The sequence below is a fragment of the Convolutriloba macropyga genome, chromosome 1 (genome assembly GCF_964194025.1).
Source record: "Convolutriloba macropyga chromosome 1, txConMacr16.3, whole genome shotgun sequence".
Classification (NCBI taxonomy): Eukaryota; Metazoa; Xenacoelomorpha; order Acoela; family Convolutidae; genus Convolutriloba; species Convolutriloba macropyga.
The window spans coordinates 21,398,871-21,414,498 of record NC_134468.1 but is presented as its reverse complement, the minus strand read 5'-3'; the positions used below and the strand labels follow the sequence as shown (position 1 = coordinate 21,414,498).

The window sequence follows — 15,628 nt, the reverse complement described above, 5'->3', positions numbered from 1 at the left end:
AAAATAATGGCATGAAAAAATGATTTCGACAGAGAGAATGTCCGTAAACAAAATTCTTCTGACGAATCAAATCCCTGGTAGGGACGTGAAAGAGACCTCTCAGGGTATGTTTAAGGAAATTCTCTTTTGTAAAATCACTATTCTTACCAATTTTTTGGTATTTTAACTGGAATGATTTTAGAAACGAGATCTTATCTATGTCGTACCTGTTGCAGAAACTGTGTTCTAATCTGCAAAATAGGACCTCTCAGGTGAACTACATGTGTTTGTATACTCCTATTGTGGCAGTACTGAGCCAACTGTTGCTCTGTTCTGACTTCGATGCGTGATATCTTCAAGTTGTTTACCACTTCCTGTACTGCTTTGACGTCACCTCCAGGCGTGGCAGTAAGTGCGACAACTCTGAACTGGGAATGGCTCTCGGAAATCTTTGCTACCACCTACGTGATAGTTGAGATGGTAACACGTGACTGAACAATTTAATTGTTTGGACAGAAAAATAGCTAAAGTATTCAAGTCTGATTGACGTTGACTGCTGGATACGTTACTGGATATACAAAAGGCAGAAAAACGTTCCGCTAGTAACTATGAGAAATGAAAACAGCCGATTAACCTCAGACGAAATGCTCTCAAATGCTTGCGCTCGATGATTTTATTGCACCCTGCTTTAACACGTGGGGTAAGGGGCAGGATTTTCCTTAAGGAGCTTCAAATGATTGATTGAAAAATTAAAAATTTACAAGTCAAGCACGAAGAAGTCGATGGAACAGTGCAATCGGTCACGCAAAAATCTTGCATAAAAAAGACATGACTAAACTATTTGCTACACAATTCTTTCGAGAGCAATTAAAAAGTCAAAACGTATCAAGTAACTCGATGCTATATATATTTCTGGAAAGAACTGCCAGCTCTTTAAATCTCAGACTTGTCTCATCGACGTCATCGGAGAGCTAACATATAATTACAGGGTGTCTGATTTAATATTTTGTGAAAACCTTTTAAGTCAGGTTGCAACCAGCTCCAGTAGAGTTAAGTCTGACGAACTATTTACAGAATACCCTACGCAAAGTACGCCCTCAATTGCACTTTTACATTACCTGACAGTAAGCATAGTTCCCTTTGGCTTTATGTGCCTCGTCTACCATGAGTAGTCGTATGGATTTAGGGTCAAATGCATCTCTGTTCAAGTCATTCGACATAGTCTGTGGAGTGAGGAAGAGAAGCTGTTTCTCATTCCACAGCTGCTCGCGTTTCTTTGGATTCATTTGTCCTGAAATAACAAACTATTATCTATCTTCTACAGAAAAACAACTGATCCTTGTTAGATATTCAGACAACAGCTCTTCTAACTCTTCCAACAAAATTCTTATCTATTTTATCCCCAGTGAGGTTCTGCCCTGTTCTACCCTGCTCCTCTGTCACAAATACTGCGCTGCTTTAAAGCATATTTCTATACAAAAAATAGCACATAAGCGTGAATTATATGCCCTCAAAGCTGAACCTGAAAATTGTACTTCAAATGCACCTAGTTGTTGCATTCGAGTTGATAGCTCAACTGCTTAACCCATCATGCTAACTGAAACCGGTCAAATGGCTAACTTACAACGGCTGCTTTTTTGCAAAACTCATACCCGAACATCCAACACTCGGACCCAAATCAAAGAGTGCAATTATGAGAGGTACAATAATAATTGAACAGCATCACGCCATATCAGTGAGGAAAAGCATCGAAACCTTGGAATCAATCAATTGTAGACAAATCCTTCACCTGTTAATTCAACGATGTCGTCCTTTGGCAGACCCATTATTTTAGTGCATGCACTGATTTGCTGGTTCACAAGAGGCTTTGTTGGGGCTAAAAACACTGCTTTTCCTGAAACACAAAAATTGGCGAATTCTGATACACAAGAACATAGGCCGGAATTTTTGGCCATAATTTCCAACAAGGAGGATCACTAATGTGCGTTCGCACATGATGTTCCGACCCGCGCTCTTCGACATTTTTTACTTAACTGTCTTTCGAATTACATTTTTGACAGAGATAATCAAAAATAGATGTTTGAATTTTACAAAATCGTTACACAACTAAGATGATAATTGAATTAAATAATGCCATGCCTCATTACAACAAGATCTGCTATTAAAAAGTCTAGGAGAAAAAAATCAACAACAACAAAAAGCAACAAACAAAATTTCACGGCAAAAATTTTGGCCGATCGATATATTCTTCGTAGAGAGTTGAGACTGGTATCATTAGAAAGCTTGTCCGGCGTAGAATATGGAATTAAAAAGATTTTTTAAATTTTCGTTTCTTACTGGGAGTTATCGAGGTTTAAATTTTTAGAAAATAGTGTGAATTCCGGCGAGATTTTATTCACTTTTTCCGGAACTATAGAAAAAAACTTCGCCAATTATGCTAAAATTTTTTAAAATTTTTTTGAAAGTTTTGTTGATTTTTATTTGTAAAAACAAAATAAATCAAAAGAATATTGTAGGCTATTTTTATTATTTTTTTTGTCAAAAATTCTGGCTAAATATTTCAAAATTAAGACTTTTTCTTCAAAAACAGCACGAAATAAGTTTCTTTAGTCCATTTTGATTAAATTTACAGGAAGTACAGACCCAAACACCACTAACACAATTTTTGTAGACTCAAAAGGGGGCTTTTTTAGATCAAATTCCGTTGAGAGTTCTCTGTAGTTAACACTTCGCCGTTTTTTGCTAAATTTATTCGTTGACTGTCAAAAACGCAGCATCTATTTTTGATTTTTAACAAACAAAAAATTAATATCTATAACAGTCAAATAATTAGTGTTCTTAAAGAACAAACAGCATTAGCAGGGCTAGACTTGGACCAATCTTGGACTGGTTTAATCCAAAAATAGTTCGGATTGTAAACAGTCAGTCTTTTTTAGAAAAAAATTCGATCTCTTCAACAATAATTAAATAACAGAACATTTCAAAAGAAAGCTCACTAACGATAGTTCCAATTGGGTTCCTAATTAGTTCTACATTATTGTATTTAGTTGATTACTTGAAAGCTTATGGTCGTTTTGACTTTTAAAAGTATTTGTTTTTCAAATAAATAAGGACTTATTGAAATTTTGCCTCTATTTTTCTCTTTCTATGGTCAACTTGTAGCTTAATTGTCCACAATGAAAGAATGCTTCTTCTTTCTATTGAAATCAAATTCAATCTCTATTGCGGTTTTACGCCTTAAGTCATGGCTACTGGCTTTGATACAACTAGATTTCAAATTTTCTTAATTTTTAGGTATTTGCCCATTTTTCACGTTTTCTAATTTTGTCACTTTATCACGTTATTGACAGTTCATATATCACATTATTGGCTTTCAAAATAAGGCACAATTGATATTACTAAAATGCTTGAAGATATAGATTATGATTTTAACGGCTTCGACACTACTTTCTCGAAGAATTTAATTGCTTTTTTAAATTGTCTTTAACTGCCGTTTTTACTTTCTCTTTTTAGTGGCATGAACTTTTACTCTACAGTGACCCGGTTTCAATGCCTTTTCATGGAAGAATAGATGAGACGATATTCTGATTTTAGTAGATAGCTGATAGCTTTCATGACTCTGAAAACAATATTCTCCAAATTAAAAAAAACACTTTTAAGATTCGCAATTTTCTTCCTTTTATTGTCTGGTTGTTATCTAGTCTCATTAATTACAGGCCAATTATGACATTATTGTTGTCAAAGGAAGGTTTCAATGGGGGATTAGTGTCACACAATCTAATGTTTTCGAAGAATTCACTTACTTTACTGGCTTCGACACGAAAAAAAAAGTAAATTAATTTTTGATTTTCGTCATGTTTCACGTTCTTTTTGTAGACATAGCACAAATTCTGGATATTTAAAATTCTCATGGGCTTCTTTTGAAAGAATATACGAACCTAATTATTTTTTTATTCCGTAATTAATGGCGTTCATGTCTTTGGAATTTTTTTTTTCGAAAAGAATTTAAAGTGATACTTTTTTTTGCATTTTGTTTTCCATTTTTGTCTACTTATTACCATGCTTCATTAATGAGAGGTCACATAATACATTATCTGGGGTTGTAGAAAGTGCAATTGAACACATTTTGATGGCCATAGTATAGCTTTACGGTTTTGAAAGCGTTTTCTGCCAAGTTTTGATTGATTTTTTTTGTTGTCTATATGTTCTTTTTCAACCGCGTAAAAAACGGAATACCAGCAGCTCTTAGTTCCTTCTATGGAAACATTGGTAATCGTACACCTATAGGATGATTTATTTGATTTCAAATGGTTTTCATTTTTTCAAAATTAATTATTCAAAAAAATAAGCGAATTTTTGAACTTTACTGTTTTTGTTCTTTAATGTCTAATTGTAACCAAGTCTTTTTTATTGACTACTCCCTTATCTTTTCTGGTGAATTATAAGTTATTTTGTTTAATATCAGTTTTATCTGACGGTATTTTGACTTTGCTATTAAGTTTTGTTTTTTAAAACGGACATGAAGTTTTTGATGTAATTAATTTTTATTGTTGCTGTTGTTTGATTTTGCTGTTCGTCTTGACTCGCTTTACTAATATTTGCACGTCTCGTCAATCGAATGCGCCATTTTTACTCCACCACAGTTATTTGCTTTGGAGACTTTCTTTTCGTTCATACACCACTTTTTTAAAATACTTGATTTTTTGGGTTTTTCTATGCTCCTCATTTGGTAGACAATCAAGCCAAAATGTGGATGAGCGGGGTCGGAACCTTATGTGCAATCGCACATTACCGAGTCACCTTGTTTAATATCTTAATTTAAAGGTACTTAGTAACAACGTCAAATTACAATCAGACAAAATCCTACCCACACAAACTTTTCTTTCCTAACTACACATCAGATGGGATTAATGACAATAGGTAACAAGTCGACAAAAAGAAGAAATAATGAGGTGAAACTCAAAAATCAATCAACTTTTTTTTAAACGAAATAATTTCAAAAACGTCTTAAAAATAATCAACTTTTAACAAAATAATTCTAAATAAATTTACTAAAAAGTCTTAACGAAACCAATAAAGCCTGTCTCTGGTTGGACTAAGCCATAGAAACGGACTAAAGATGAAAAAAATCAAAAAATTACGAGCAAAAAGTTACAACTATTGCGAAAACACAAATTAGTGAAGCCATTAAAATCATTAGCTATTATCCGAATATATTGTATTTTATTTCAATTTCTATTTATACTAATTCAGCTGACATTATACTGAATGAATAAATAGGTTAAATTAGGCCACATTTGAAAATCATTGGGATCTGTTATTACGCGATTATGCTAAAGGAAGAGAAAAAGAAACAAACACAACAGGCACATAATTTTTGTAAGAACGCATATTGGCCAACAAACAAGACATCAGTTACATCATATTATCAGTACAAATGTTACTTTTTAAAATACACGGAATTGTATGGGACCTCTCAATGATGAGATTAAGTTTCAAATTGACAAAGAATAAACAGAAACTAAAAAATTGAAAAACCCTTGAAAAATCTTAAAAATATATAATATCAGAAATTTTAGGACTATTCGCAGTAAACTGACTGTTTCGGGTACCATCATTCATTCAGTCCTCATATACAATTGAATTTTTGCCTCTATTTTTCTCTATCTTTGGTCAACTTGTAGCTTAATTGTCCGCAATGAAAGAATGCTTCTTCTTTCTATTTAAAGTGTTACTTTTTTTTGCATTTTGTTTTCCATTTTTGTCTACTTATTACCATGCTTCATTAATGAGAGGTCACATAATACATTATCTGGGGTTGTAGAAAGTGCAATTGAACACATTTTGATGGCCATAGTATAGCTTTACGGTTTTGAAAGCGTTTTCTGCCAAGTTTTGATTGATTTTTTTTGTTGTCTATATGTTCTTTTTTAACCGCGTTAAAAACGGAATACCAGCAGCTCTTAGTTCCTTCTATGGAAACATTGGTAATCGTACACCTATAGGATGATTTATTTGATTTCAAATGGTTTTCATTTTTTCAAAATTAATTATTCAAAAAAATAAGCAAATTTTTGAACTTTACTGTTTTTGTTCTTTAATGTCTAATTGTTACCAAGTCTTTTTTATTGACTACTCCCTTATCTTTTCTGGTGAATTACAAGTTATTTTGTTTAATATCAGTTTTATCTGACGGTATTTTGACTTTGCTATTAAGTTTTGTTTTTTAAAACGGACATGAAGTTTTTGATGTAATTAATTTTTATTGTTGCTGTTGTTTGATTTTGCTGTTCGTCTTGACTCGCTTTACTAATATTTGCACGTCTCGTCAATCTAATGCGCCATTTTTACTCCACCACAGTTATTTGCTTTGGAGACTTTCTTTTCGTTCATACACCACTTTTTTAAAATACTTGATTTTTTGGGTTTTTCTATGCTCCTCATTTGGTAGACAATCAAGCCAAAATGTGGATGAGCGGGGTCGGAACCTTATGTGCAATCGCACATTACCGAGTCACCTTGTTTAATATCTTAATTTAAAGGTACTTAGTAACAACGTCAAATTACAATCAGACAAAATCCTACCCAAACAAACTTATCTTTCCTAACTACACATCAGATGGGATTAATGACAATAGGTAACAAATCGACAAAAAGAAGAAATAATGAGGTGAAACTCAAAAATCAATCAACTTTTTTTTAAACGAAATAATTTCAAAAACGTCTTAAAAATAATCAACTTTTAACAAAATAATTCTAAATAAATTAACTAAAAAGTCTTAACGAAACCAATAAAGCCTGTCTCTGGTTGGACTAAGCCATAGAAACGGACTAAAGATGAAAAAAAATCAAAAAATTACGAGCAAAAAGTTACAACTATTGCGAAAACACAAATTAGTGAAGCCATTAAAATCATTAGCTATTATCCGAATATATTGTATTTTATTTCAATTTCTATTTATACTAATTCAGCTGACATTATACTGAATGAATAAATAGGTTCAATTAGGCCACATTTGAAAATCATTGGGATCTGTTATTACGCGATTATGCTAAAGGAAGAGAAAAAGAAACAAAAACACAACAGGCACATAATTTTTGTAAGAACGCATATTGGCCAACAAACAAGACATCAGTTACATCATATTATCAGTACAAATGTTACTTTTTAAAATACACGGAATTGTATGGGACCTCTCAATGATGAGATTAAGTTTCAAATTGACAAAGAATAAACAGAAACTAAAAAATTGAAAAACCCTTAAAAAATCTTAAAAATATATAATATCAGAAATTTTAGGACTATTCGCAGTAAACTGACTGTTTCGGGTACCATCATTCATTCAGTCCTCATATACAATTGAATTTTTGCCTCTATTTTTCTCTATCTCTGGTCAACTTGTAGCTTAATTGTCCGCAATGAAAGAATGCTTCTTCTTTCTATTGAAATCAAATTCAATCTCTATTGCGGTTTTACGCCTTAAGTCATGGCTACTGGCTTTGATACAACTAGATTTCAAATTTTCTTAATTTTTAGGTATTTGCCCATTTTTCACGTTTTCTAATTTTGTCACTTTATCACGTTATTGACAGTTCATATATCACATTATTGGCTTTCAAAATAAGGCACAATTGATATTACTAAAATGCTTGAAGATATAGATTATGATTTTAACGGCTTCGACACTACTTTCTCGAAGAATTTAATTGCTTTTTTAAATTGTCTTTAACTGCCGTTTTTACTTTCTCTTTTTAGTGGCATGAACTTTTACTCTACAGTGACCCGGTTTCAATGCCTTTTCATGGAAGAATAGATGAGACGATATTCTGATTTTAGTAGATAGCTGATAGCTTTCATGACTCTGAAAACAATATTCTCCAAATTAAAAAAAACACTTTTAAGATTCGCAATTTTCTTCCTTTTATTGTCTGGTTGTTATCTAGTCTCATTAATTACAGGCCAATTATGACATTATTGTTGTCAAAGGAAGGTTTCAATGGGGGATTAGTGTCACACAATCTAATGTTTTCGAAGAATTCACTTACTTTACTGGCTTCGACACGAAAAAAGTAAATTAATTTTTGATTTTTGTCATGTTTCACGTTCTTTTTGTAGACATAGGACAAATTCTGGATATTTAAAATTCTCATGGGCTTCTTTTGAAAGAATAAACAAACCTAATTATTTTTTTATTCCGTAATTAATGGCGTTCATGTCTTTGGAAATTTTTTTTTCGAAAAAAATTTAAAGTGTTACTTTTTTTTGCATTTTGTTTTTCATTTTTGTCTACTTATTACCATGCTTCATTAATGAGAGGTCACATAATACATTATCGGGGGTTGTAGAAAGTGCAATTGAACACATTTTGATGGCCATAGTATAGCTTTACGGTTTTGAAAGCGTTTTCTGCCAAGTTTTATTTGATTTTTTGTTTGTTGTCTATATGTTCTTTTTTTGAACGCGTAAAAAACGGAATACCAGCAGCTCTTAGTTCCCTCTATGGAAGCATTGGTAATCGTACACCTATAGGATATTTTATGTGATTTCTAATGGTTTTCATTTTCAAAATTAATTGTTTAAAAAAATAAGCGAATTTTAAAACTTTACTGTTTTTGTTCTTTAATGTCTAATTGTTACCAAGCCTTTTTATTGACTACTCCGTTATCTTTTCTGGTCAATTACAAGTTATTTTGTTTAATATCAGTTTTATCTGACAGTATTTTGACTTTGTTATTAAGTTTTTTTTGTAAAACGGACATGAAGTTTTTGATGTAATTAATTTTTGTTGTTGATGTTGTTTGATTTTGCTGTTCGTCTTGACTCGCTTTACTAATATTTTCACATCTCGTCAAACTAATGCGCCATTTTTACTCCACCACAGTTATTTGCTTTGGAGACCTTCTTTCCGTTCATACACCAATTTTTTTAAAAAATACTTTTGGGTTTTTTTGGGTTTTTCTATGCTCCTCATTTGGTAGACAATGAAGCCAAAATGTGGACGGAGCGGAGTCGGAAACTTATGTACGATCGCACATTACCGAATCACCTTGTTTAATATCTTAATTTAAAGGTACTTAGTAACAACGTCAAATTACAATCAGACAAAATCCTACCCAAACAAACTTATCTTTCCAAACTACACATCAGATGGGATTAATGACAATAGGTAACAAATCGACAAAAAGAAGAAATAATGAGGTGAAACTCAAAAATCAATCAACTTTTTTTTAAACGAAATAATTTGAAAAACGTCTTAAAAATAATTAACTTTTAACAAAATAATTCTAAATAAATTTACTAAAAAGTCATAACGAAACCAATAAAGCCTGTCTCTGGTTGGACTAAGCCATAGAAACGGACTAAAGATGAAAAGAAATCAAAAAATTACGAGCAAAAGGTTACAACTATTGCAAAAACACAAATAAGTGAAGCCATTAAAATCATTAGCTATTATCCGAATATATTGTATTTTAATTCAAATTCTATTTATACTAAATCAGCTAACATTATACTGAATGAATAAATAGGTTCAATTAGGCCACATTTGAAAATCATTGGGATCTGTTATTACGCGATTATGCTAAAGGATGAGAAAAAGAAACAAAAACACAACAGGCACATAATTTTTGTAAGAACGCATATTGGCCAACAAACAAGACATCAGTTACATCATATTATCAGTACAAATGTCAGTTTTTACAATACACGGAATTGTATGGGACCTCTCAATGATGAGATTAAGTTACAAATTGACAACGAATAAACAGAAACTAAAAAATTGAAAAACCCTTGAAAAATCTTTAAAATATACAATATCAGAAATTTTAGGACTATTCGCAGTAAACCGACTGTTTCGGGTACCATCATTCATTCATTCCTCATATACAAGCCAATGGGGCCGAAAGAATGAAAAAAAATCAAAAATCAGCAAATTCAAAAAAAAAATTGAGCCAGAAAAGTGTCGAGGCCATTAAAAAATGATTTTTTTTCGGTAGGAACTTTTCTAATTTCAAATAATTTTCAACAGCATTGGGATTCTTTTTTCTTGGATTTATTTGACTCCAAAAGATCAACAAAAATGAAAAAATACATTAAATCCACGAATTGTTTGAGAAAACCCGTAGTATCAACGCTATTATATTCAATAGTTTTCAACGGAAGCTAATAAAAATGCTAAGTTATGCCTCGTTGAGACAAAATGGATGTTTGTCATTAATAAGACATCAATAAGACATTACAATAAGTCAAAGATAATGAAAACAAAAAAAAAATACAGGCAAAGTCCTAAGATTAAGTAGAAAAGTGCAAGAAGAAAGTGTCGAAGCCATTTAAACCATAGGTTTTTCCTTATAAACTTTATATATGATCCGCTGAAAGTCATCTCTAAGCCAATGCAACTATCAATATAACAAAAATGTGTTAAGATTCCAAAAGAAAACAAATACGTAAAAAATATCCGAAAACTAAAAATAAATGAAAACTTGTGCATCGAAGTCATAACACCAACAGTTAGAAGATAAAGCCGCTAAATAGATAGATTTTGGTTGAATTACAAAAAAAGGGGTCCGATCAATACTGAGACTGACTTGCAGTTCACAAAAACAAGTTTAAGATCGGTTAATTTAAAAAAAAAATCGAAAAATTATTTTCGAACTCTTAACAGCCATTAAATTCAATAGCTTTCAACAGAAGTCACTAAATACGCTCAATTGGAGCGTATGCCTCGATTTGAGGATCTTGATAATTGTCATGCATAGGTAATCAATAAGATGTCACAATAAGTGGACTATGGGGACAAAATAAGTTACTATGAAAACAACAAATATAGGCAAAAACCAAAAATTCAGTGGAAAAGTGCGAGAAGAAAGTGTCGAAGCCATTTACACCAAAAGTTTTTCTCTGAAAACCCTATTCATCATCTAGTGAACGTCTTCTCTAACTCTAAGCCAATGGAAGATATCAATATCAGGATAATGTGATAAGATAAAACCGCTAACCAGATTAATTTTTGTTGCAGAAGAAAGGAAGGGTGCCTTGTCTACTGAGAATGACTTACAATTCACGAAAACAAGTTTAAGATTGGTTAATGTTAAAAAAATTACCCAAAAAAATCATTTTAAAGGCTTAACAGCCATTAGCTGTCCACTGAAAGCTCTAAATAGGTTCACTTAATGCTTATTACGAAACCTATTGCACTTTCAATCAACAAGACAATGACATAAGACTCCAAAAATTTTATTAAAACCTCAAAAAGAAAACCAAAATTTCATTTAAAATTACAAAAACTCAGAGTCGAAAAAAAACACGAGCAATTACTTGAAAACAAATTTTTTGTTCATTGGGCTTCATTTGACTGTAAATCAGGTTTGTCATTGACGGAACCTAGATATGAAAAGTGACTAGTTGCTATGTGACCCAAGAGAACAAAAAGAAAATGAAAAATTTTCTTAAAAAAAGCTCTGAAATGGAATTCAAATATAATTTGATAGTAAACTTCCCTATGAGACTAGAACTATTCTTTTTATCGCCCTTTGTCAAATGGAGCTCAATTGTTTCATTTTGTGGCCTGAAATTTTGTGTGACCACGGGATATTTTGTGGCCTGTATTTTGAATTAATATTTCTTAAAAAATATCTTAATTTGAAGAAAAATTACACTAAAAGTGAACAAGCATGCCAAATATCCCGTGTTCACACAAAATTTCAATCCTCGATAACTCCTCGAAAAAAAAACGAAATTCGAAAAAATCTTTTTAATTCCATATTCTACGCTGGACGGGCTTTTTAATGATACCACTCACATTTCTCTACGATGAATATATCAATCGGCCAAAATTGTCTGAACAAAAAAATCCATTTGAGTATATAGTTCTTTCCCCACAAGTGGGGTCGGAAAAAAAGCACGACAGTCGCAAACAAAATTAAAAGCTTATGTGAGGCATCGAAAGAAATCCATCTTTGCTTTTATTGAATTTTATTTATCAATACACTAATGACCACCAATAGCATAATTTTTGTTTGTGAAGCTAATAATGGTTGCAGTAGAAACTTATTTTCAATCGGAAAACATGAATGAACGTCTATTGAAAATAAAATCATTCTCTGTTACTGGGTCTCTCTACGCTTGTGCATTTTTCTGCACATCTATTTAACGCGACTGAAACTGACTATTCGCAAAATTGAATGAGCGATATCATTGTTTCTAAGCGTACCCACCAGCAGGGAACCATCGATGGTAGTTGTACATGATGACAGCAGCTATGAATGTCTTGCCTAATCCAGTTGGCAACACTACCATGGTATTGTGGAAGAGAGCCTTCTCCACAATCTCAAACTGATACTCTCTCACGGGCATGTTAGTTGGATAGATCCACGTCTGAGCACAAGCCACTTCAAAACCATCGGCTGAAATAGTAATTAATTTGAGAAGGCTGAACCAGAATGCTGCCTTGAAAATTAGCAAACGACATTTTCCTCAGCAAACAGCTTTTCAACTATTGCACTATAACTCCGGCCTATTAAAAATATTTTGACTTTTTAAAACACTTGGAATTGCATACCCAGAGCAGAGAATAACAACAAGTCTCTAAATAATTTTCGCACAAAACGGATAAAATTGTGCTTATTTCGAGACGCTAGAAGATACCGAACATCTGTTGTTAAAGTAATGAGATGTCATTTCGGCAAATTTAGACAAATGGGCACACAGGGAGTCCAAAACAATAAGAAAAAGCCTTATTCTTGAACAAGTAGGGTTATCGCATTGCTTTTTTGCCGCAATGTGATCTGGCAAGAAATGACAAATGAGCAAAATGGCACTGCCAACTTCATTTCGTGATCTTTGAAAAGCAGTTGATTTCTCTAATGGTAAATATGATTTCTCTGATATGGTAAATAAATGACTTCAGGGTCTAAACTTTTCGACTGTTATTAAAAGGAGAGTAAATAAAAACCCAGAACAAAATACGCAATAGTCGTGCACATAAATGAGTCACTAATCTAAACGTTTTTCAACGAACGACTGCCATTACTTAATGGATCACTTACCATGTTGGTCGGCATTGAAGCCCATTTTCTCCAACTCAAGGGCAGCACTCATCATATCACGGTCATCCATTTCATCATCGGCAGCCTCTGCGTCCCATCGACCGTTAACACCTGCTGCAACGTTGCGTTCACTCTCATTTCGCAACTGCTCTTCTTCATTCGCTTCCAAATCAATGATAACAGGGTTCCGAAAATCAAAACCGTTCTTTTCAGTCAACTTCTGTTTGTTCCTTGTCAACGACGACTGTCCACCTGCAACTGTTTGTTTTGTTCCATGAGTTTCATTACCTGCGCGACTGCGGCTATTTAACCAGGGGTTAGTACAGTTAAAATTCGGTTGGCTTCTGAAATTAGCAGTTGAGCCATTAATAGAACTGCCACGAGCTATAATTTTTCTCCCATTTGATGATACAACAGTGGCTGCCTTGACATCATTCCCATTTGTCAAAGTTGTCGTTTTTGCTGCTGTTGTTGTTTGCTTTTTCTGACCCCATTGCTTGAAAAGCGTGCTTTGCTTCATTGATTATTAACATTAACTTACCTGAATCACAATAGCAATCTACAGACAGTTAGAAGCTATTTCTGATCCTAGAGTTGTGTTAGTTACTTCGAAGGCCCCTGATTGCGATGAAAACAGTATTCTTTAACATTAAATTCTTACTGAGAAGAGCAAACTTTCATGAAGTTATCGAAATACATAGACTATAGATTACAAAACTTAATCTAACATACCATTACAAATTTGTGTTCGAGTAGTCTACTACCCCTGCATCAACGAGTTTACAAACATCATCTTTCTAACAGTATCGATCAATAAAAATCGTTGAATTTCTCTATCTAAGCCAGCTTGACACAATCAAACAAAGTTTCAAGAAGACTATTTTTTAGAAGACCTCAGTGTTAAGGCTTTGTCGCAACCGTAAGAAAATTAAACGACCTCACGACTATCTTCGACCGCGGCTTTGGCTACATTTTCCGTAAACTGATGCACTTTCACGTAATGTCCTTTTAACGACGCTTTTCCTCTCAATTCAGCACCGCATTGCAAACATTTCAGTTTCGGACAATTCTCTTCATGTGTGGTACTATGTCGCTTTATGTTGCTCAATTTGTTAGTTCGATAGACGCACGAATTACATAGAAACAGTTTTCCTTCAGAGGAAACAACATCTTTCCAAGTTTGAATTTGCTCGACTGAATGCAAATTGACATTGCTAGGTTTTACGCCCACGTTAACAGCACCGTTAAATTGTACTTTGGGTTTCTTCACAGGATTCACAAATTGCGGCGCGCCAAGCGATCGTTTCACAGAGAAATTTTTCACATCAATCGAAGGCAATGATTCCTCACTCATAACCATCGTTAGCTCACCACAAACCTGGTTCGTAAAATTGTGCAGAATTGAGAATTTTTCGGGATGTGCAAAATTGTTAAGCGAAAACAAACTACTCAGCGACGCGTTGCTAAGCACGATTTGAGCTGTAATAACTTCTGCAGCCATGCTCTGAAACCTCCATTTAACCTCAGTTGGTTAAGAGCGTAATTTAATTTAGACAATTGACGTTTTAGTTTCAAAGATCACCATAAGAACCCATACATTGCCTATCTACCAACATTTGCAACTTTTTAAAATTTTCCAATAAAGTTTAAGTTTTAAAAGTTTAATTGGATCTAGAAACAAGAATAAGATAGTATAAAAACATTAGAGATGAAAGGAAACAGCCTTAAAAAGAATTGGCCTCCACAAGTTTTCTCAAAATGCTTATAGAGATTATGTGGTATAATGTTACCACTTTGACGTGACAAATTACTGCTCGTACTAGTGACTTCCTAGTCATAAGTGAAAATTTGATTATAGAAAATGTAGTTGGTTTCAATGTAAAGAGAGGCCAGGTCATAAGGCAGTGGACAACAGACATTCATAGTTGAGCAGCTTTCTTCTAAAATAATCGAAGGCACTTGGAGGACCTCAATTTGCCGTTAGGTCTTATATCAGACTTTTTCTCGTAAGCTCCACTGTTTATCAAAATTATAACCAACTAATTCCACTGCTAAGGGCGGCCTTTTTATAGATTGCCCATTCACAAGGACATTCTACCGCTGAAGACCTTCTACGAGGTGACGTCTTAACAAATAGACGTACCAAAATATAGAATTTTCAACGGATGTGATTGGTTGACAAATTTAAAACACTATACCTTTATGCGTTCAATTAGCCTAAGTTGGACATAGCCTAATTCTAGATGATATCTTTTACCGCATCTGGCCATACCTCGCGGGCCATGGCCATTCCTCAACGGCCAGTGGGACTTGATGTGAAACTATCACAACCGAACTTGAGACCAGTTTCCACCAAAATAAATTATTCTTTCTCTTTCGGCTTATCGCGATTTCTGAGCAACTTTACATGACATTTATATCCTATTTTAAAACATAAAGAATTTGTTGAGCAATCAGCCAATCAGAAAACAATACTCCAATTTTCTCAATTGTGATTGGCCAGCAATAGAATTTCTATATTTTGGTACGTCTGCCATTTTCACTAGCGCCCTTCTACCATCAAGTGATATTTACTTTGCATAACGGTTTTCTCACTTACACT

At 33.3% G+C, this 15,628-nt stretch overlaps 1 protein-coding gene across 1 annotated transcript in view; it reads right to left on the bottom strand.

Annotated features, from left to right (window-relative positions):
• Positions 1-14,633, bottom strand: part of LOC142336394 (uncharacterized) — a 36,128-nt gene extending 21,495 nt beyond the window's left edge. The window contains exons 1-5 of the mRNA XM_075385195.1: positions 13,027-14,633; positions 12,196-12,384; positions 1,769-1,873; positions 1,098-1,270; positions 207-440 (exon numbers count right to left, since the gene is read on the bottom strand). Of these exons, the coding sequence (XP_075241310.1) occupies positions 207-440; positions 1,098-1,270; positions 1,769-1,873; positions 12,196-12,384; positions 13,027-13,546 (1,221 nt within the window). The 5' untranslated portion in view covers positions 13,547-14,633. The remainder of the gene's footprint in view (positions 1-206; positions 441-1,097; positions 1,271-1,768; positions 1,874-12,195; positions 12,385-13,026) is intronic.
• Positions 14,634-15,628: the final 995 nt, after the last annotated feature.